Below are 23,711 nucleotides of genomic sequence, written 5' to 3'. Positions count from 1 at the left end.
AAAAGGGGTCTAGGAACAGGGCTACTGTATATACAAGATTAGAAGCAGGACTGTGGGTCAGGGATGGAGGCTGTTGATGAGGCCATTGGCGGAGATGGTCGATGAGGGCTCTGGCAGGTCGCCGAAAGAGACGGATGATGAGGGCACAGATGGCACTGGCAGGCCAGCAGGAGAGGCGGCTGACGAGGTCTGTGGCAAGTCGACGGCTATTTCTCTGGATTTCTGGTCTGAAGTGTCCCCTGATTGACTTATTTCAAGAAAGAAAAAAGAGTAAGGCACTTTGAGCTAAGATGACAGACCAGTCTGCATGTTCACTATTTATTCAGCACGAAGTACAAGTTACAACATTAGTCCTAGGTCTAATCTAAGCAAGCGCGAGAGCAGGCGGCGGCTGCCTCATTTAGTTTCAATTCAAAAATTTCAAAAACAATGTTGCTATACTGTATATATAGCAACAGCTGATGTTACAAAAAGAGGTTCCCAAATTGAAAGGTATAACAACCAATGGGGTTGCGAATAGGTAAATTGGTATAGCAGTTCAAGCAGACAGTAATCAGCAATCTACTAGTCTGTCTATCTGACCAATGTCTTAGTTTACTCAAATACAGTACATAATACACACAATGTATTATTAGAATATGAATCTTGCATATCACCTCATAGTATAGAAATTCCCGAACACGCTCATGAAGAACTTCTGGAATGTAGGACTGGAGAGGTAGTAGACAATAGGATCCAATGTGCTGTTTAGATAAGTCAGGGTGATGGTAATGTAAAATGCGGTGTTCAGATGCTCCAGGCTGTGACCATCTCCAGATGCAGGTCTTTCACTCTCAATCCATGCCAGTAGCTGTGTAAGGTTACTTGGGAGGAAGCAGATAATGAAGAGCACCACCACTACTGTGATGAACCACAGAGCCTTTTTGATCTTGGCATGTTGACCCAGCTGTCTCCTTCTCAGATGACCAATGATGCGGACTGTACAGTAGAGTATTACAGCCAGTGGAATCCAGAAGGAGAATACAAACACAGATCTGTGCCATGTCAGATTAAATTTAACATTGGGCGCACCATTTTGCAACTCAAAGTCAACGGTGAAGCTCTCACAGTGAGTTGTGTTCTTTCTTGGTAGAGCCAGGAGATGAGCGGTCATTGAAATGGTGACCACCCACAGTCCAACTGCACAGAACACTGCCTTGCAGATACTTAAAGAATTGATGCGATGGTGGGGATGAACCACACGCACATACCTGTCCACAGCAACAGCCATTAAGAACATGATACTTCCACTACGGTTCATTGCCAACATGAAGAGGTTGATATTGCAGAAAGTGTCTCCAAACATCCACTTCATCTCAGACAGGTAGTAGCTTGCACGGAAAGGCAGAGCCACCATCAGCAGAAAGTCAGCCAGGGTCAGGTTGAATAGGAAGACAGTGCTGCTCGTCCAGGGCTTCAGATGGAAACAGAGGATCCATAGAGCCAGACCATTAGCAAGGACACCCAGAATAATCTCAGTGATGAGTACTGGGGGTAGTAGTTGGATGAGCAACGGTTCATTCATCGAATGGAAGTGCATTTTCACTTATGTCTTGGTTTGTTGGATGCAGGTACAAGAAATAACCTCATGAAGACTTATTGCATGTTAAGAGACATGTGAAGACCCTCCCAGTTTCTCTTGTATTTCTGTTTCTGTTCCTTCCTGTGTAGGCGGTCAGGCTGGCAGTGGTATGTGAGGAGAATGAGCTACACCTGAATCCACCTGATAGGCTCTGTCATAGCTGTAGGCCCTGGCTTCCTGTTTTCCATTATACAACGTTACGTTCACTGTATGTTTGTCGTGCGATCTCTTATAGGGCCCATTAGGCTCACTAGACTTTGGATTAAGACTGCATATAGAAGTCTATATAGAATGGTCAATGATGAGAAACGGATGTTGGATATACTTTAGGACACGCGTAGCAATGAAATGTGTAAGGTTGGACCACATGGGCCAATAAAGCTATAGACCTTTAATGATCTCATTAAAACAATGTTAACAAAACAATTTGACATAAAGCAGAACAAAAAACATGACGCGAAGAGAATGTGAAATTTGAAATGCAGTTCCCTTTAGCACAGGAAAAGGTAGGTAAAGCTGCCCTTAAAGGACAACTTTGTTTTTTTACAACCAAGGTTTATATTTTAGCTTGTAATTAAAGTAAATAAATGATGAGTGTAATTTTTTTTTCATTTACTGCTTTCTATAGTTTTAGCATTTTTTGCGATATTTTTTACAGTGGGCGGGGGCATTCTGTCCGGTGGCTAAATATGCCTTTTTTACACAATAAAAAAGGTCCGGCTGTCTGAGATGGCCAGATGTGAGTTATTGGGGGCTAGAAGAGCTACTGTAAATAATAATAAAGAAAACGCCGGGTTAATGTGTTAAAAAAATGCATATTTAGCCACCGGACAGAATGCCCCCGCCCACTGTGAAAACACTGTAAAAAAGATTGTGAAAATTGCTAAAACTATAGAAAGCAGTAAATTTAAAATTTTTAACACTCATCTTTTATTTACTTTAATTACAATCTAAAACATAAACATTGGTTGTAAAAAAACAAAGTTGTCCTTTAAATGGTAATATTCTATACGAAAACAGCGTGGATTCAGTTCCCTTCAGCACAGGAAACCCACTGGCACGGCATGCCATAATAGGTTATTATAGGAGTTTGATATTTTGTCTAGTATAGCAATCATCTGGTATTACCCAAGTCCACCTGACTCAAACTATGCCCACACTGCTGCCTTCAACATACAGTATACATTTTTAAGTAATTGTTAAACATCAGCAATCTACTAGACTATCTGACCAATAAACATATGTCTCAGTATTTACTCAAATACATACACACAATGTATAATCATGAATCTTGCATATCACCGCATAGTATAGAAATTCCCTAACACTCTCATGAAGAACTTCTGTAATGTAGGACTGGAGAGGTAGTAGACCACTAGGACCAGATTGTCCAGTTTAATTCCCACTACAAAGCCTTCTTTGACGTTGAAGGAGTTGAGAGCCTCCTCAGGAAGAACAGCTTGCTCTGTCCCTGCTTGTATAGGGCTTCAGAGTTGGCTATTCTGATGATAGCATGCATCTCATCTGTTACTGTTGTCACACAGTGTGCGCAAATGGAACATACAACCTTCATAGCAACATAAATCACCTCCTTCATATTCAGTATTTTCCTGCACAGTGCTTGTTGAAGAATAATATAGCCTAATGTTAGTGGAAAAACGAGGGGGGATTTGCTTAGTGGATGTGGCACACCATATGGCTCGGCCACCATTCGTCATTAGTTTAGCAGTTCCTCTCATGCACACGCATGAGGCTGAAGTGGCCACCTTGACTTTATTTACTGGCTTTATGAAAACAGACTGTTGTGGTGTTGTTTGAGATTTCAGTTATTTCGACTTTTTGACTTTTGATTTCACTTCCTTTTTTCTTTGTCTCAGTTTCTCAGCAGGTAAAATCTTGTTACAGTAAATAATTGGGGTTTGTCAGAAAGTGTCCTTTTAAGTTCCCTTTCTTCACCATCGCCAGTCCGTCTGTGAGCAGCTAATCTCCGGCACTGTTGGACGATCGGCGTGAAACTGCACGCATACTCCTTGGCCAATAAAAACCTTTGCCCCAGATTTCTCATATCGGGCTGTTATAGCCCTACCAGGAGGCTGATGAACACATTTTTTATATTACAAACATCAAGCCAATCAGTGTACACATTGTTTCTATAGTTATGTGATCAAGACGGATTTGTGAGAAGTTTGCAGGAGTGGCCCGTTTTGAACAAAAGGCCTCAAATCATGAACGACTAGACCAAGGAAGAAATTAAAATGCCACCCTACATTTTCAAATCGGCCGCATGGTGGTACTATAAAAGCCCACTTCACGTTTTGGCCTATAACTCTTGAACCGTAGGTCGTACAATCAACATATTCCCCCTAGGGGTGTGCCGATATATCGTCCCGCGATATATCGCGATACGTTTTCGCGACGATATGTATCGTTTTGGGGAAAAAAAATATCGTTTTTTTTTTTTTACATCAATCAAAATAATCAGGCATGCAAACAGCCCCGAGGTGAAAAGGGTGACAACATGTTGGTTTTTTTTCGGGTCAGGTGTCACACTATTGCCCTATTTGGATTCAAAACGGCTGAAAAGCTACAAGTTTGCATGTCTGAATAATGCAAAAACAGAATTATTTGTTTGCATTTCCTTTTTTTTCTCCCCCATTTATTTTCATAATAAAAAAAGTGCGTATCGTATCGTATCGAAATCGTATCGAAGTTGTGAGCCAAATATCGTATCGTATCGTTTCGTGAAATTAGTGTATCGGCACACCCCTAATTCCCCCCCCTGGATTCCATGGATCATGATGCAATTTATGGTATACGTCCTGTTTGTGCCAGATTACCTTTTCTGCCATAGTGCGTTTTCTTCAAACCACTTTTTGCTACTACTCCAGCAGATTTTGTCCAAAACTCATACAAATCGGTACACATTATCTCTGGGGTCATGTGATCACGATGCATCAGTTAGATTCCAGATTCCATTCCAATTGGCTATGACCAAAGTTTGTTTGTTTTTCTTTAAACCGCTTGCGCTTCGCCTACCTTAAATGCAGAAATATTGGCAGGTGCAAAGGACAGTAGTATTTAAGCCTGATTTATACTTAGTCATACAATGGTGTCCCGTGGCAAAAAAAAGCCTATCTACAGTACAAGCTGACAACACGTTGCGGTGCGACACATTGAGAGCTTGTGGATCTGCCATTTTCGGCACTGGACACCCAGGGCCGGCCGCTGCTATAAGCAATATAAGCGGTCGCTTAGGGCCACAACCACTAGGGGGGCAAAAAAGAAAACTTTTTTTTTTTTACTTTCATATTGAGCAACAAGTCATGACACTCCTCTGGTCTTGTACTCTTCACAGCCCTTTCCACTGAAGTGTAAAGAACCCCCAAAACATAGTTATATTTCCCCTTCACAAATACTTGTCCCACTGTTGCACGGTGAATCAAGCACGCAGCAACCTAAGAACATGCCATGGAGTTTTATTTTCCATTTGCTGTGCATATACAGTTATGAAACAATGGAAATCTTTTATATACACAAGGAAGCAGGGGTCCTTTTCCAAATTCCAATAACAGAAATGTATTATAAACCCCATTATAAAACAATAAATGGTAAGACATCATCCTAAAACTAGTATTGTTTTAAAAGGTATTGCCTGAACATAAGCAATTAGTGGGTAAAATAAAACATAAAAATCAATTGTAATTGATTCTTGATGCGGCCGATGTTGGCTTTGAAAAGGAACAGGGAGGTTACTGACCATTACAAAACAGTTCTATAAAAACTGTTAAACCTTAAACATAGACAACATTGTTATACAGTATGTACTTTCTTTGCAACGTCTTTCCATAGAATTTGTATCTTGCCTCCAGTCAGAGACAAACACATTTTCCAATATTTAACTCTACCAGGGACGTGACCTGAGAAATAATGCTGAAACTAAATATTATTTGCTGGACACTGCCGAAAAACAGGAATCTTCATTATTGAAAATGAATGAGTTGGGAATTTCAAACCTTGAAAACTAAAATGATATAAAAAACAAAAGATTTTTGCTAAATTACTTTTCTTTTTTCACAAGTCCATTTCTTGGTCTCAGAGACAAACATCTCAGAGTCCAACCCACCTCCAAGGCATTTCTCACTCCTCCTCAGATGAGGAAAATGATCTGGTCTGCCACCATGATCTGGTTGTCGTCCTGCATGCGGGTCAGCGCGGCGTCAATTTCGTCCTTCGTGAAGGGCATCTGGCGTTCCTTGTTGAGGTCAGCGGTCAGGGCAATCAGCCCCACCGACTGAGCATGTTGTGACTGGAAGACAGTGAACAGAGAGGACTTGAACTCCTTCATCCTGGGGGGACAGAGATAGAGGACAGAATATAGAGAAGAGAGAGATTGATCAAGGAAGAGTGACAAAGAAAGGTGGAATTATTATTAGGACAATATCATGCAAAGCAAACAAAATGAGACGTTTTGTTTCCCTTTGTGTGTGGCATCACTTTAAACCACACATTAAGAAGTGGGAAATTTGCACAGCCGACTCCATTGAGGGCCTTGACAGTGAACCCACCGGTCTGCCGAGAGCTGTGAAGGGGGGATGGCAGCATCTTCCTCTTCTTCTTGCGGCGGGGGAGGTTTGGGCGTTCCTGCCTGAACTGGGGAGGGCAAAGAGAGCAATGGAGAATGGTTAAGTTTGTCATACAGCAAATTACATGCCCACAAGGTTGAATTAAGACTATAACAAACCACCACAAGTCATTAGATGTGGTCCACTCCATTTGTTATCAGATTGTGCAGGTAACGGTCCAAGTAACAAGGAGTTGGACTTTGATGTACATAAAAGGCGAACAGCCCTAATAAAAGGTCGAGGAACAGTGGACTTACTCTCAGGGACGTCATGCTCTGCATCAAAGTCAAAGGGATCGTCGCCCTGGGATCCACGGCGACTCCTACAACACAACACATGAAGTGATTAATGTCATCAATCAACAGTACTGTGTTAGGAGAACTTGGTATTTTCCTTTTCTTGCATCATTTTGATAGATTGTGTAGGACTGATACAGTATGAGGGATTGCTTTGCGTTTTAAATTGTACGTTTTTTGATTGCGGCTTTATTTCTAGACAACCCAAATTCCCAGTATGGGCCTGAATTGACAAAAGTTAGAGAAATAAAATGTTTGGTAAGTTTAAGGTCAAACCAACCTGGAAGTTTGAAATATATTAAGAGATATTGTTCTGGGAAGGTGTTTTAGAAACACAAGCTCTGTTCACCGGGGTCTGACACCCCAAATATGTTCCGGGAACATACAATTGTTTTGGAAGCACAAAACCAGTAATAGTACAATCCTCCAGTCGAAGATGAGTTTATGGCTGTGTACACAACTTTATTTGGAGTAGAAAAAGTAAAACTACAATTATACTATACTATATTAGTCTCTGTTTTTATGCAATTGCCTTCTGTAGCACTTTGAGATTTCTTGTAAATGTAAAGTGCGTTATAAATAAAATCCATTATTATTATTATTATACTTTGAACTTTATTTTTACAACATTTTAGTTTCCAGAGCAATGCCTCATCTAGAAGCAATAAGTGATGCAAGTGTGTGTGTGTGTGTGTGTGTGTGTGTGTGTGTGTGTGTGTGTGTGTGTGTGTGTGTGTGTGTGTGTGTGTGTGTGTTTACCTCTTTCTCTGTGTGTGAGGCGTGCTGCTCTGAGACTGTGTGATTGCTTCTCCTTCTTCATCCTCTGACCCAGAGTCGTGCTCCTTTCTGGACCTCTTCTTCTCCTTCTCTAGAACCTGCTCAGAGCACAAGGAACAATACACAAATAAGATTCCTTTACGCTGGCATCTCAATCCAGAGTCCATTTCACAACAACGTTGCAGGTCGACCTTTAGAAATGCAGCTCATCAAAGTGCACTGCTTGCAGTTATAATCTCAGGAGGAGATCCAGACCGTGCACTACCACACTAGGACATCAACACGATCAGCCATAGTGCGGCTTCACCACTGAACACCACATTGTGACACACGCAGCAGCGTTCACAACTGCACTCATAGTAACTTACTATCAGTAGCTTAAGATTGGACAGGGAGGCTATGCCGTAATTAGACTGTTGTTTAAACAAAGAAAGTTAGGTAAATGGCAGAATCTTTGACATAAACTGAAGCTTCTGAAAGGACAGAGCGGTGGTCACATGATTTATATGTTTCATACACACATACATACAGTGTACATACATAAAGGGCAAGGCATGTACAAACCTTTTTGAAGTAAGCGAACTGGACCAGTTCCACAGCCACCTCTGCGTCCTCCAGCTCCACAGCTTTGTTCATGCGGGCCTTGGCGTGGGCCGTGGACAGACGGATGAGGGTCTCCAACGTACGAGCCGTCACCGGAGAGGTCTGATGGAAAGAAAAGCACAGCAATGTTGGAGTATTTCAAAGTATAATATGGTACAAACTGGGTTTCTACAGGTCTGTGGTTGTTAAATACTACACACAATTGGCTTTTACAGTTTATTTCCTGTCCATTAGTGTTTTTAGTGTCCATTTTTTTTTTTTTTTTAATTTAATTTAATGGACAGAGACAAATTGTCTATGAGGAGGACCTGGTAAACTATAATTCACCACTTGTACAATGATGAGCGATATTCCCTGTCAATTTCCAAAACACTTTCATGGCTTTGTGTGCGTTTGTGTGTATTCTACTTACCCGAGAAATGTCGGAACCCAGCTGCTCCTGACTCCTCAGTCTGGAGTACTCCTCTGCGATGTGATTGGCCGCCTCCTGTGTCAGCACTGGAGTCAGTACCTTGGCAATGTGGATGTATTTCCTCATGAACTCCTTGCTCACGATCTTGTCCCTGAAACATAAAGGCTTATTATGTTATATTACATTTGACACTTCATCCCTTTTACAAAAACACCTTTGATGTCAACCTGCTAGGATAAAAGTCGATGCAAGGATAAAAGACGACGGTGTCACGCAAAAATAGCAGATATAACCAATCTACTAGCTCAAAAGCCTATAATCACATGCTTGAAATGGGTATACTTGTTCGAAAGTGAAATGAAGGATATTGAATAGAAAAAGTTATGTTAATCATATAGTTCATCTAGAGCTGAAGGCAAATAAAGAAAATGTCTGAAGCCATCATGTCAAGTTACTGTGTGTGCGCGCGTTTACCTGCGCCTCTTGCTGCCATGCAGCAGGTTGTTGTGTTTCTCGTAAACCTGCAGTTCCTCCTGGTCTTGTTGTGCTGAATCTGGGTCCTCTGTGGCCAAAACGTCAACTGTTCCACCGAACGCCAGAACTTAGGAGAAAGGGAACAATTCATAAGCAACAAATAATAAAGAGTGGGAAAAAACATACTGAATTTTTCCCCGCTCCACCTGAACCGTTTCATCTCAGAAGCAGTTTGTGGCTTAACAAACCTTTCAATGACATTGTAGTATTTGACTTAAAGTTCTTGGTACTCATGTCTTGTATCTGTGTATTGTGCTATTGGAACGCCGATTGTAACCTTAATTGTTCTTGCACTGATCACAAAAATCTAATTCCTATGGATCGTTCACATTTTGGCCAAAAAAAAAACATTTTTCTGATTCCGGTACCTGCTACCTGCTTTGACAAAACCAAAATCCCACACAAAGGCAATTATTTTAGGTGACTCTATTAAATAAAGTCAAAGTCTTATGTCATGTAAACAGTTAAATCCTCAGTGTTCATTTTCACATTTCTAACTCTGAGAATGTTACAAATGTAACCAAATGGACCCGTACTCTGAGTTATAAGAACAGTCAGGATGTGACGGTACCTGATCCTTCCTGCTCATGGGGGTCACGGTAACGATGCATCCTCAGCACGTGGTCAGAGATCTCTCTGTCCTGTTGAGCGTCCATCTGGTCCAGCATGATGAAGAGGAGGTCAAAACGCGACAGCAGGGAGTCCTGAAGCCCGATGTTCTCCATGGGGGTCTTGTATTGGTCATACTGGGCACAGGATACAGGCAATTTTGTTGTTGAATGAAATACCAATTTCACCAGTGGAATAAACATGAATGTGAAAATGAGAGCGAATTGAACTGTATTTATGGCCTAGAAATTAGAGCCAATTCAGCCAAATAACCCAAGACTTTTTTCCAGGACCTGCATGCAGCCTGTCTGACACATACAGTCCCTACAGACTCACCTTGCCATAGACAGGGTTGGCAGCAGCCAGCACAGAGCAGCGGGCGTTGAGTCTGGCATGGATGCCTGCTTTTGCAATGGATACACGGCCCTGCTCCATCACTTCATGGATGGCCGTGCGGTCCATGTCCGACATCTTGTCAAATTCGTCGATGCACACGACCCCCCGGTCGGCCAGCACCATGGCACCTGCCTCCAGGCGACGCTCACCTGGAGAGGACATGAGATTGTTGAATAATGCGTGTATGTCGTTTAAAAACCCTTAGTAAATCACATCCCCACAAAACATACAGAAAGTACACGATTCCCTCACACATAATTCACCTCCATTTATGTTATGTTTGTACATAAATGAAGTCTTGAACTTCATCAAGCATTGATAAAGGTCATAATAAAAGGTCATACGAACGAAACATCGACAACAAAATAGAAAATTATGCAGAGACGAGCCATGTGTGCTGGAATCTTTTACTTTCTTTCAAACAATGATCATTTGATGGCAAAGTATTGTGTCTGTGCATTTGCTCCTCTCAAACAGCCTCTGCTCTGACAGTACAACTTTCCACTGACAAAAGAAAAACTCACAAATCAATTATTTTAGGCCAAGAGGCACATTGGTCTAAAAATCCACAATGAGTCATAAACTGGTGCCCATGGAGTTATATATGTATACTTATTTATTTCTGCCTGAATAACACTAGGGGTGTGTGTGCTTGTGTGTAATGTACCAGTCTCCTGGTCGGTGGTGACAGCAGCAGTGAGACCCACTCCAGAAGAGCCTCGTCCAGTAGTGGGGATGGCTCTGGGAGCTGTATGCAGCACATAGCGCAGCAACTGCGACTTCGCTACGGACGGATCACCTGGAATGCATGGATAGACAGAGGCGGTCAAGGACTACAGACTGGACTTGACCGAGGTACTGATGGGCCAACTTAAAAATAAATACATGGATTAAAAACACACTGTGCTAACCAATGTCATGATTTGATCCATCAAAAGACACAAATAAATAAAATAACGTCAGGAAATGCGTAACACTGATGACAACACTGCAGTACCGATCAGCAGAACGTTGATGTCTCCTCGAATGCGTGACCCATTTTCCAGGATCTTCTCAACACCTCCCAGCAGCATACAAAGGATGGCCTTCTTAATGTACTCATGGCCGTGGATGCTTGGGGCAAGAGAGTGTGCCAGCTGTTTGAAAACATCCTAGAAAGAACACGGAATATGAAAGGACACATGTTTAATGTGATTTCTGAAGTTCAGGAAATACAGGAAATCAATTTAAACAATTAACTGGCAACTGATTTGCTCAAATCTCCAGAGGGGGGAAAAACACTTCACAATGATCTCTGTATCAGCTAACCTTTTCGGACGTCCTGAAGCGTCTGATCTTGGCCACATCATCAGCAGTGAATTGGGGAGCCACCTCCTTACTCATCTGTTTCACCTGGCAGGCGATCATGATGGTCCTGGGAAGGAACAAGACAGTTCTTAATAAGTCTTTTTCACTTGACAATATGTTGAATATGACTGAATTACAGTATTAAGATCATACTTTTGAACAGTGATCCTTCCATGCGTGTCTATTCACAGCTTCGGCCATACAGTATATCACATATAAACATAGACCATCGTTAATGGCTATTTTTTCATCATTAGAATTTACGTTTGTTTACTTTTCCTCCATAAGGCCAATACATGCATGCTCTTTCCGACATCAGAAGAAAATTCAGGTTTGGACAGTCAGGGCCTGGGAGTGCACGACTTCTGAGAAAAGCTTTTGAGACCGCAAATCAGTAGTTCTGAATTGATGTCCGTTTGTAACCTCCCTTTCTGAACAAAATGTTCTGATGTCAGAAGGAGCATGTATTGGGCTATAGTCATTCAAATATTACCAGATTTACCTGAATAACTAAGTTGGCTAAACACGTTTAAGTAGTGCTAAACATGCCAGAACACCGGTATGGTCCTTCAAACTACCTGGATGTACTGTATGCTTTATTGTCTGCAAACCACACAGCTAAAGGCATTTCTTCTTGTGTACTGGGCTAACATCAAGCAAGGTGCCATTGGTCTACAGAGCATACAGTCAATGTTCAATATAACTATATAAAAAGCAGTGTGTCAGCTACAGCACACAGTATCTTATTTTAACTACAAAAAGATGATATTCTATAACTCTGTCTTCAAACATTCGTCATGCCTCACCTGAAGGTTCCAGAAGTGAACCCTCCCTTCTTGCCAGGCAGACAGCGGTACGTTCCAATCACCTGGACCCTGTCTCCAGGTTTAATCGCGTCCACCAGGTCGTTATCCAGGATGATGTCGACAGAGCGAGGCAGTTGGCCAGCGGGCGCCTTCTCTGGCATCTCCTGCACGGTGATGGTCTGGTGGTCCTTGTAGACAGACAGGCCAAACTCTGTCTCCAGGGGGTTGTTCTCCTCATCCTGGGGGGGGGGGGGGGGGGGGGTTTATTCTATTTATTACAAATAGCACACTTTTGCACCTCCATTTTCCTACAGCCAGGCATAATAGGGGTCCTTGAAATGTAAGATGCCGTCATTGGCATGCTTGCAGTTGATCAGAAACAGGACTTTTTATATTTTCTGTGAGGAGGTCGACACGGTTAACATTTAATATTGAAATATATATAAATAAGTCTTATTTATATAAGATCATCACTTCATAATCGCAGTGGTAAGTTCATTTACAAACCGTTGGGGTCTCTCCAGGGCTATAGGCACCCTCACAATTTATGTATAAATACAGTACATTATCTGATAGTGAAATAACAATCACATAGGATTAAACAACAATGTAATTAAATAACCTGGGCCAGAGCTGCAGGTCTGTGTCATGCGAGTCATTACCTTGGTGGGGTAGATGGCAGTTGAGGGGAAAGCATCCAGGGAGGTCATGTCTGTGTATTTTCTCTCCATGGTCTTCTTGGTGGCAGGACAGTAATGAACACTTCGTACCACCTTGGGACGCACCAGGGAGCCTGGGGACATGAAGAATACATATACTCACTCAAACTAATTCCAAAGGTAAACCATGCTGTGAAGATGCTCATGTCTGCTGTGATTAAAGTAATCAATATAGGTTACATAATACAAAGTGAGGAAACTGAGGATTTCGCACTAAACAAGCTTATTGTGTCTGAAAAGGTCAGGATTGTTCCAAATGGAACACATACTTTTATAACAGAAAGTCACAAATACTTGTATAACAGACAGTTTGTATTTCTTCAATAGCACATCCGCTGGTATACACTAGCATGTACTGTAACTTTATACGTATATAGATACAGATAAATAGAAACACAGTGAGATCAACAGATGAGACAGGCAGCAGTCATAAAAGGAGAGTGATATAGTTAATAGTGCACTCTAGCTAGAGGCTACACAGAAGTCCACAAGATGTCACCATGGATCATATTATCTCCTCAGGGCCCAGAATTGCTAGTGACAGCCTCAAGTTCACCCTGGGGGACACTGACTGTACTCACACTTGGTGACAATGCCCTCCACGCAGACCATGCTACCGAGCAGGCGGGCGCTGAGGGTGCGCGGGGTGACGTGCTTGTTGCCAAAGCTCCCCTCCAGGCCAATGAAGAACTCCTCGTGCTGCTTGGCATAGGTGGCATCTATCGAGGCCACCAGGTCCTTTAGCGCGCCCTGGAACGCCAGAAGCTCTTCGAAGGCATGGCTCATCAGCCTGGCAGAACAGAGATTGACTGAATACTCTCCAGGTGGCTTTGTTGTGACGGCTTAGAGCAGTGGTTCTCAAACATGTTCATGTCAACGACCACCAATTTTTTATCTAACCAATATACTTATATAGTATCAAAGTGGTTACAAGGATTTTGATGCTATATTATCTAATTTTGCTGAGAACCACTAGCTTATTAGAAGGCTAAAGCACCAACATAACATTAACCCTAACATGGGTTTGATTCCCACCACAGGACTTGCACGCCATCCAACCTAGCGGTCTTTCATCAGTCCAGTCTCAAACAGGACATTTCTTTAAAAGTCATCTTTTCTGCATTGTCGTGTTCAGTGTACTTCTCACACAGGCACAGACAGGGAATGTCATGGGTTTGCTAATATAAGAGGACACATGTATGTATTTATGAACATTTCATAAAAAGACAACGTTTGGGCTGTGGGCGTGGATCTTAACCCATTAAGAACCGGAACGCATCTGTGTCATTTTAGATATCTTTGGCTATTCAAAAATAGCAAAAAAAGAAATTGCAAGTCAAGGACCCTGGAACAAAATATTTCTCAAATGAAAGTTTGAGAACCCCTGATATAGCAACATACGTTTTTTCAAAAAACTGTTAGGATTTAGAAGACATTTGTAGAATAGGCCTCAGGTCTAAATGGGTTAAGATACCCAGTGATCAATGAGTAACACAACAAACTAAAACAGTCATATGGGTGTCCCGTACTCTGTTCACTTACTTTGCAGCTCTGGTCTCATTACGTCGTCTCAAGTCGTTGATGTTGACGATCACACGAGACTTCTGGTCACTGATCATGTCCCGGACCTTGCTTTGGTACACACCCTGGTCTTGCTGTAAGAAGTGAACAGTGATGGTTTAATCCAGTGGGTTTCAACCCTTTTCATATCAAGGTCCATTATTTATTCTGCATTTGAGCCACGGACCATCATTTGATTAGATTTAACCTCTCAGACCCAAGACTTAGAATATTTTGTTATCGTTGGATACGATTTTGTCCACAATTCCATGCTGTATTGATGTTGGTACCATAGGAGAGATGACAGGCAAACGTTGATCAAAGTAACAATTCTTTAATTAAGTTATGCAGATGCTTAACAATAATTTAACTCTTAGAGCGTAAAATGAAACCAAATGGACCCGTAAGGGTTCATTTTACACTCTCAAGAGTTAAAGATCTATAAGGGTCCATTTGGTTACCAACTCTCCATCATTTAGCTGGGGACCAACTGGAACCCCCTCAAGGACCACTGCAGGCTGAGAACCCCTGGTTTAATCGGTTTAGAACTGACCCACTACTAAATAAATAAGACATTTAAGACTAATTAATTGCTACATTTTACATAGACTATTCATATGCAGGTTAGCATCATGTTAGTTGCAATCAACTCAAACAACTGTACTGTACTGTACTTAAGTGCAATTTTGAGGGATTTTTACTTTACTGGATTATTTCCAATTCAGTACTTTTACTTCTACTCCACTACATCTCAGAGGCAAATATTGTACTTTCTACTCCACTACAATTATTTGAAAACTTTAGTTACTAGTTTCTTTGTAGATTTGTATAATTATTACAATACATGCATTCAGAATCAAACTTTATTGTCAAATCACATTACAGGTAATATGGGTGAAATTCTTAATTGTGCAGGCCCATTAATGATGCAGTTAAAAAAAAATATAGATAGATAGAAAATAATATAAATACAGTAAAGAGCATTTAAGAGAGTCGCTAATGTACATAATAATTTATGGGAAGAATGTGTCTGCAATGGGGAGTCCAATTAAAACATTGATCAGAATGATCATCTGTGCATTAAAACACAGTTCAATGAGTTCAGTGCATACTAGTGTCCACACGCTCTGTCTCAACGGTCTTAATGCAGCAGTCTTATTACTGTTGCATTAACCACTGTATCCCTATATACTTCGGCTATTTGAAAATAGCAGATCTACAAGCTCATAACATTTCAAAAGATTTTTATACGTTTTGTGCACTTGTGGGACATTCTGCACAATGAGTGATTTTTACTTTTGGTACTTTAAGTACATTTTGATGCCAATACTTTTGATACTTAGTTAATACTCAAGTAACAAATGTGAGTACTTCTTCCATCACTGCGTATGATTATGAGTTCGCTTGAAGCTGTAAATGAATTAAGTCTGGTCCTTTTGTCCTGCAGGCCGCATGGCTGATCTTGTCACTTTCATAATACATTACTAGTAGTAGCCAAGACAAAACGTTCAACTTACTTCGTCATCCAAGAAGTCGAGGTATTGCCTCTGAGCTTCCCTCATTTCCAGGTCCTCCATAACGCCCGTTGCCATTATGATCGATTATCTATATTAAATATTATAAACCTCAAATGAATAGACAGACTGGACGAGCTGTGTGTGTTCCCCGTTGTCTGCAAAACCACACAACAACGATGGAGGTTTCGCGCCACCGTGTGCCGGGACAGACGTCAAACGTAACACGCGATTGGTCCACAGAGCATTTTCTCATTTGCAAGTACGGCGGGTAACTGGTGACTGCCCAATAGAACGCTTCGCTTTGACGCACGAGCCCGCCCACTCAATAACTCGCGCGAAAACATTACATGAAGGGCTGTCCTAAGCAAAGAGGAGAGGAAACCCTTGTGTACAATGATGGTGATTCACTGGTGACCAGTGGTGAAAAAAGTACTCACTTTTTTTTAACTTAAGTACAAGTATCAATACCGCAACGTAAAAGTTGAGAAATAGTACAAAATGTACTTAAAGTACCAAAAGTAGAAAGCACTAATTTATTAAGCTCACAGCGACGCATTGTGAGCTTGTAGATTGGCTAAATCTACAAAGTAACTAGTAACTAATTAATAATTGTAGTGGACTAGAAGTAAAGGTATAATATATTTGAAATACTCAAGTAAAAGTAGCTCAAAATTGTACTTGAAAAAAATAATAAGTTGGTAGTACTTCCCACGTTATGTATTTAGCAGTGCACACAACTGTACAGTAGATGGCGACGTAGCTACAGCTAAATATAGGATAATGTCCTTTATTTTCTGTAACGCATGTTTATTTCACATTAGGTGTATAAAAACAACACTCACGGTGCGTTTTAACAGCGGGCAACTCTGGGCGATGCCGGGCGATATCGCCCAAAAAGATAAAGAAAATCCATCTTTCATCGCCCCCCCGCCCACTTCGCCCGATCGCCGGCTCTCATAGACTTTCATTATATTTTGGGCGATGTTGCCCGGCATCGCCCGAGAGTTGCCCGCTGTTAAAACGCAGGGTTAGGGCGTTTCCTGAACCTGAGGTCCACGCCTAGTCCTGAACATGACAGTCATATTATGACAATCATCATGGATGAACTTGAACCTGGTGCTCTCCATCTACGTAAGCGACCGCTTATATTGCTTATAGCAGCGGCCGCCGGCCGGCCCTGGCCTGTACATCTACAACAACGTTCAGATTGCCAATATAAAGTGCTTACCCCATGGCCACGGATGTTACAATTATGTACGGGCTCTCAGAAGTACCCGTATCTTCCGTATTGTTCAATAAAAAGCATTTTAATCCAATTGGTGGCCTCTCCGAATTTTCTCCATAATGTTTTCAACCACGTGACCCTATTGGTTGGGAGGTGTATTGCACTCTGATACGTTACAACTCTATGAGAAAATGGCCACCAATCACATTTAAATGCTTTTTATTGAACAATACGGAGGATACGAATACTTATGAGGGCCCGTACATAATTGCAACATCTGTGGTCATGGTTGCCTTTTATATTTGATACCTCAACATAGATGTACGGGCCAAAAAGGGAGAAAACACCAGGTTGAAGTTCATCCATGACGGTCGTGACAGACAACCGTCGTGTGATCCATGGCTAGTCCACGCCCACCCTTTTAACTTTCCAGGTTGCAGGTTGAACCTGAACTTGTGTCATTTCTCTGTTCTGCCTTTTTCCTGAAGAGCCTGAACGATCCTTGCACAACGGCCACGGACTGTCTGTCAACATGTAGTTGTTTACTGTCATGCTATGAGTTTTGGTTACTGGCTGTTCCTGCATACCTTTATTGGGACTCATAAAACAGAAGGAAACGATCAGAGCAAAAACAGGTGAGATGATGTTATCTTCCTCCATTCCTGACTCCTATCCATCCATTGGAAATAAGAGGACATTTGTCTATAGATTATAGCTTAACTACAAAGTACACATTTCGTATGATATGTAATATCCCTCCTTAGGGGCGGCAAAATACACATTTTAATCCAATTAAACAAAGGTGTAACTATGGTTATAGGCAGAGGTGGAAAAAGTACTCACATTTCTTACTTAAGTAAAAGTATCAATACTGCAATGTAGAAATACTGTTAACTTACAAGTAAAAGTCCTGAATTCAAAATGTACTTCAGTAAAAGTACAAAAGTGTTGGCATCAAAATATACTTAAAGTACAAAAAGTATAAAGTATTCATTATTATTATTCAAGTTTTCAAATGTATAAAAATCTTTTGAAAATAGCAGATCTACAAGCTCACAATGCGTCGCATCATGAACTTGTAGATCAGCTATTTTCAAATGGCCGAAATGTATATAGGGCTTAAGTGGGTAATGTATGTTTTGTAATAATAATCAAAATTTACAAAGTAACTATTAACTAAAGTTTTCAAATAATTGTAGTGGCGTAAAAGTAGAATATTTGCCTCTGAGATGTAGTTGAGTAGAAGTAAAAGCACTGAAACTTGGAAGTAAAGTAAAACATACCTCAAAATTGTACTTACTGTAAGTACAGTACTTATCCTGAACAGAGAAAATCTCTGCTCTGGCTCAGCAGAGCTCATTTAAGTTCAGTAGCCTACAGTTTGTAGTTTGTCGAAGTGTCATGGATATTACTCTCTTGGAAATTATTTCAATTAAGCAACAAGGATAATGAGGAATATTAGCATATCAGCCTAATGTGTAGGAAAGTGTTTACTTTACACACCATCCAGGAGGGGTTAGCTGGAGAACAGAATGATCAGTGGGGAGAGTGTTTGTCTTGACTCCATAACCATAGGAACAGCACATTATAGATATCTCTCTCTAGGAATAGCACCCCCCCCTCTCTCTCTCTCTCTCTCTCTCTCTCTCTCTCTCTCTCTCTCTCTCGCTCTCTCTCTCTCTCTCTCTCGCTCTCTCTCTCTCACACACACTCTCTCTCTCTCTCTCTCTCTCTCTCTCTCTCTCTCTCTCTCTCTCTCTCTCTCAGTGGCATACTGCATACCTGTTTTTCCAGTGTAGAATTAGTAAACACTAGGCTATGTTGCAAGTATTCGACTTGGTGTCTCCATTGCTGGCAGCACAGGTATTAGGCTACATTCCTCTCTCTTGTGATGTTGGTGTGTGAAATGTAGCCACCTTGAAAGAAAGCCTAGGTCACCTGTGTGGGACCCAAACATTTACCATACACCCAAAGGGGATGGGCCTATATCTTCATGGGGCCATATATCTTCATGGGGATATTAGGTTTCTGTCGTCCCCTCCCCGACCCCCTTCCTTGACCTCCTTTTATCTCCTCTGTCAATACCTCTGTTCCTCAGATGCATCATGTGATCATCATTTTGATTCACTGTATGTCTCTTGTGTCCTTGTTTTCCTCTCACAGCGGTTTCTGGCCACCACCATCGCCGCTCTCTCTTCATCCACCTCTCCGTCCATTAGTCCCAACACCCTCTGTCCTCGGCCTGTTAAACACCACCCTTTGTTGTGACGCAACCAGCCATGTCGGGAGTTACTCTACAGCGTCTCAGCACCTTGACCCTGAACATAAAACAGTTCAAGCGCCTCCCTCGCTTCTTGGACCTGTTCCCTCCCTGCCCGTCCTCCCCCAGCCCCACCGTGTTAGTCTCACAGGTTCCCAGCTTGTTTCAGGAGCCCTTTATCCTGTCTGGCTATCGTCCCGTGGGGCAGGACTGGCGCTGCTACTTGCTAAGCCTCTTCCAAAGGCACAACGAGTCCCTGAATGTTTGGACCCACTTGCTGGCATGCCCCGTGTTGCTGCTCCGGTGGTGGGCCTACATGGGTGCTGCGGGGCACACCTGGGATGTGACTTCACTGCCTCTGTGCCTCTACGTGTTGTCCTCCCTCACCTACCTGCTCTGCAGTGTGGTCGCCCACCTGTGGCAGTCCCATTCTGAACTCTCACACTACTCACTCTTCTTCCTGGATTATGTGGGAGTGGCTGTGTACCAGTACGGGTGCTCGTTGGGCCATTACTTCTACTCCTCCGAGCCCGCGTGGAGAGAAAATGGCATCGGGGCGCTGTTTTTACCTGGAGCTGCCTTTTTAGCGTGGCTGTCCTGCTACGGCTGCTGCTACGCCAAGTCCCGTTACCAGCGGCCATACCCGCTGAGACGTAAAATCTGCCAGCTGATTCCCACCTGCATGGCGTATGTCCTAGACATCAGCCCTGTGGTCCACCGCCTGACCTCCGTACCCTGGGCACATGAACCGGCCATGCCTTTCCATGCCCTCCAGGTGGCCTTATTCCTGTTGGCTGCTTTCTTTTTCTCCTGCCCCGTCCCCGAGTGCTTCCTTCCTGGTCGCTGTGACTTTGTGGGACAGGGTCACCAGATCTTCCATCTGCTTCTGTCCCTGTGCACTCTCAGCCAGCTGGAGGCCCTTCTCCAGGACCACACCAGGCGGAGGGATTCAATCATGGAGGTGTTTGGGGAGAGACAGCTGTGGTGGGCCTGTGTATCCTTCCCTGTCTTGGTCCTTTGTTGCTCCCTGACAGCGCTCCTCATGAGGAGACACATACAGAGACGACTGCAAGAAAGACAAAGGGGCAAATGACAAGGAGAGCGTGACAAAAAGAAGAAAAATATTTTGTAATAGTCAAGAATAAAAGGCGTTTTTTTATGTATATGTTTAACAATCAGATTGTGTGTTGAAAATATTGATCTTGCAAGATGTTAATAAATAATAATGTTAATAAAATGTATGTTTTGGGAATGGAATCTGGTTGACATATCCTTCAATAGTTATGTTGCTGGCTGAAGGAAAGAATTCGGTTTAGGTTTTTTTTAAGATATTTTGGGGGGTTTTCTGCCTTTTAGTGATAGTACACAGTAGAGAGAGACAGGAAACCGGGTGAGAGAAACAAGGAGTGACACGCAGCAAAGGTTGTTCGGGCTCGGGAATCGAACCTGCAACTCACTGTCAGGCTGCATTAGAGCCTATTTGTGGTACGCGCCTTAACCTCTAGGTCAGCAGTGGTAGCCTGGCATGGGCCAGACTAATATCACTATCTAGATATTAGTCTGGAATCTCTGTGTGGAACCTGCATTTCCGACGGGCAAATAAAAAAATGCATCTGATGATAAACCTGCTCCATATTTGCATACTGGGCCCCGATTGGTCCCTCACAACTTCCGAGGGAGAGAAATCCAATCTCGAATATCCCATACACATACAAATGTAATAGTGTTATTATTAATTATCGAAGATAAAATGTATGTCTAATTTCTCAGTTTTTTGGGCCATTTGAAGCTTACAGTATATTAAATATTATGTTTTTTTGTTAAAAAGTGAAAGCTCTATAATATTCTAGCAATCATTGCTATTGAGTGTGGGAGTGCTTAAGCAGACAGCCTATAGTGACAATTAGAACTGTCCTGGGTTCAAATTCAGTCTCCTTCGATCCTGACTCTCCACAAGAATGCCTGACAAATCAGAATGACCTTAATATTGAAAGAGCAATAAAACCAGATCACATTTTTCGAAGAAAGGTTTTGGCATAAGATGTTTTTAATTTACTTTAATAATATTTATTTATTTTAATATATATATATATTATGTGTATTAAAATACTTGAAAAAACATTTCATAAAGGTGTCCCCATTGTCACTGGCAAATTACGTTTCTGCTCTTATTTTTATTTAATACAACCCTTATGGCTGTTTAAGGAACTTGATGTTTGCCAGCAGCCTCACTGGTCGTAAGCTGAGCTAATATATATGTTGATAGTATGTTTTTAGCATTGTTGAGACTAGAGCGTTACTAAGTAACACATTACTGTAACTCTGCTACTTTTTGTGGTAACTAGTTGTGTATCTAATTACTTTTTCCAATTCAATAACACAATTACAAATATTGATTTTTTTAATGGGCTCGTTACTCATTACCTTATGTGAAAATAGCCGACAACTGACAATTCATAAGCCTTATATTATCATCCAACTTGTTCAGAATGGACCATTCTCATGGTCAGGTCAAAAGTTTATTCAATTCTCATGCCCATAACTCAAAGTTACAGTTACAGTACATGCACGTACATGCGTGCGCCAGCGAGAACACACACACGCACGCACGCACACACACACACACACACACACACACACACACACACACACACACACACACACACACACACACACACACACACACACACACACACACACACACACACACACACTGCATAGAATGCTAACCTGATCCACAGACAAACAGTCTTTAACTGTTTTTAATGCCTCCCTTGTGAGCATGATTTCATTGTTTTTTAAGTAATCCATTCTTGGCAAGAAAGAGAGTGATGGATGTGTACTTTTTGTAGCCTATACAGCATTATTTTAACCGTTGTACTGCCTGTCAGATAGAAAAGTTCCTCATCAGATCCACATTATTTTTGTTGGCCTTTGTATTGTATTAGCCTATTTAATTCCCTGTTTCTTTTGGAGAAGTGTGTCTAGCAGTCTTTTGAAGATTTATTAGCATTATTTCTTTAGTTTCTTGTGTTTGTCTGGATCATTTGAATTTACATTTACATGACCACTATACTGGTGGACCGGCTGACATGTTTAGCCCATTGATTAGGACTCCCAGTATACTTGACATTACTGCTGACCATTTTCCAAAGCATGCCGGAATTTATTTGATTTTCACGGAAGCCACTATTCCATTAATTCCAGTACGGCATGAAAATCATCTTGCAATGACTTGAAATGTATACAGTATAAAATATCATTGAGCAATTGACAAGTTCTTGCAGTCACGTAAATTGCCACAGGGGGGAGGTGTTGTTCAAGTCGTTTTCTGGTTGTCTAATAAACGTACAGTATAAGACCACCCATACATTAACAACAAGCAGTTACATACCAAACAAAATGTGACGATATGAAGGGGCATGTTCATTTTATTTCTTTTGCTTCCTCTGGAGACTCCACTGCCTTGAGAAATGTTACTGTACCTGTATTTATCCTAAACATGTATTCCCACATTCTTTGCAAACACAAGTATGTCTGGCATCAAGACAGTCAGGTGCGGAAGTGATGTAAAGACAATGGGCTTGTTCATCAGTATTGGCACAGCCTTCCCCTCCCCTGCTGGCCATGGGGCTCATAAAGTACAGGCAGGTGCATGACTGCCAGTTGGAAACATACAGGTGTAAAGGCGACAGGTGTCTACTGGCCACTGAGCAGCACATAAGGTAAATGATGAATTCTGTATTATTTTTATTTATTTTCGCACCTTCATTTCTACATTGTCACAATCCTCAGTGTTAATTTAACCATAAGAGAGTGTACAAATGGAACCACATGGACCTGTAACGGTCTTTATGTTTATTCTGTATCATACACACTGTAGGATACAATTAGATGAAACTGTTCCTTTAACTTTTTGTTTTAACCCAAAAAATATCACATATTACAGCTCCTTTAACTCTGAATTAAATGAACAATTAGGATAAAACAGACCTGTATGGATCAAGTTTTACACTCTTATAGTTATAGGAACATTGAGGTTTCAAAGAGCTGTCCAGACGAAGCAATATAACTAACTATAAATAGTGTAGAGTCCACACCACAACTATACAGAGTTACAGACACTAGTGGTGAAGGATATGGTTGAATTATACTGCTTTGTGTGGACGGCCCTGTTATCTAGGCTTAAAAGTGGTTTGGTCTTTGTCGTTGGGTTGAGGGTTAGGGCGAGCTGAAAACATTTGACTGAAACTATAACTTAATGGATTGGGAGCTTGCATTTACCTGGGTTGTGTACATATTGTGACACAGTAAACAGGACACTATACAATCTGTAACATATACACAATATACAAATTTATGAAAGTATGTTGTCACCAATACAGGGCAGGGCAGGCCATGAAATTC

General features: G+C 41.7%; 4 protein-coding genes across 4 annotated transcripts in view; 2 read left to right on the top strand and 2 right to left on the bottom strand.

Moving 5' to 3' along the window:
* Positions 1-57: 57 nt before the first annotated feature.
* Positions 58-1,579, bottom strand: LOC311062871 (hydroxycarboxylic acid receptor 2-like; the record flags this gene model as incomplete). The annotated part of the gene is made up of 2 exons (XM_084082091.1): positions 58-247; positions 657-1,579. 2 exons carry the CDS (start codon positions 1,577-1,579, stop codon positions 58-60), a joined length of 1,113 nt encoding a protein of 370 aa, XP_083938217.1.
* A 3,502-nt stretch (positions 1,580-5,081) lies between these two features.
* On the bottom strand, positions 5,082-15,985 carry mcm3 (minichromosome maintenance complex component 3). Its single transcript, XM_084082729.1, has 17 exons — positions 15,820-15,985; positions 14,285-14,397; positions 13,324-13,532; positions 12,686-12,816; positions 12,024-12,262; positions 11,179-11,284; positions 10,868-11,021; positions 10,538-10,669; positions 9,811-10,019; positions 9,437-9,611; positions 8,806-8,932; positions 8,332-8,482; positions 7,881-8,021; positions 7,299-7,414; positions 6,501-6,565; positions 6,187-6,271; positions 5,082-5,967 (listed from the first exon to the last, which is right to left on the bottom strand). The coding sequence occupies exons 1-17, from the start codon at positions 15,892-15,894 to the stop codon at positions 5,769-5,771; spliced, it is 2,427 nt and encodes an 808-aa protein (XP_083938855.1). The 5' UTR covers positions 15,895-15,985; the 3' UTR covers positions 5,082-5,768.
* Positions 15,986-17,473: 1,488 nt separating this feature from the next.
* Positions 17,474-21,378, top strand: paqr8 (progestin and adipoQ receptor family member VIII). Its single transcript, XM_084082721.1, has 2 exons — positions 17,474-17,679; positions 19,208-21,378. Exon 2 carries the CDS (start codon positions 19,324-19,326, stop codon positions 20,395-20,397), a length of 1,074 nt encoding a protein of 357 aa, XP_083938847.1. The 5' UTR covers positions 17,474-17,679; positions 19,208-19,323; the 3' UTR covers positions 20,398-21,378.
* Positions 21,379-22,891: 1,513 nt separating this feature from the next.
* LOC311063319 (uncharacterized protein) overlaps positions 22,892-23,711 on the top strand; it is a 5,442-nt gene continuing 4,622 nt past the window's right edge. The window contains exon 1 of the mRNA XM_084082696.1: positions 22,892-23,029. The gene's annotated coding sequence lies outside the window, so the exon portion shown is untranslated. The remainder of the gene's footprint in view (positions 23,030-23,711) is intronic.

The sequence above is a fragment of the Gymnoscopelus microlampas genome (genome assembly GCF_963454915.1).
Source record: "Gymnoscopelus microlampas genome assembly, chromosome: 16".
In the NCBI taxonomy this organism is placed as follows: domain Eukaryota; kingdom Metazoa; phylum Chordata; class Actinopteri; order Myctophiformes; family Myctophidae; genus Gymnoscopelus; species Gymnoscopelus microlampas.
Note: the sequence above shows the minus strand (reverse complement) of the source record. Positions and strands in the feature narration are given on the sequence as shown.

Bases quoted from the DNA above. Each gene is read 5' to 3' on its own strand.
- mcm3 (XM_084082729.1), bottom strand. From the start codon at position 15,894: ATGGCAACGGGCGTTATGGAGGACCTGGAAATGAGGGAAGCTCAGAGG. The intron at 12,817-13,323 runs GTGAGTACAGTC...TCATGTCCCCAG, and splicing joins GGAGGGCATTGTCACCAAGT to GCTCCCTGGTGCGTCCCAAG. The intron at 8,483-8,805 runs GTAAACGCGCGC...TTTATGTTTCAG, and splicing joins CATGGCAGCAAGAGGCGCAG to GGACAAGATCGTGAGCAAGG.
- paqr8 (XM_084082721.1), top strand. From the start codon at position 19,324: ATGTCGGGAGTTACTCTACAGCGTCTCAGCACCTTGACCCTGAACATA.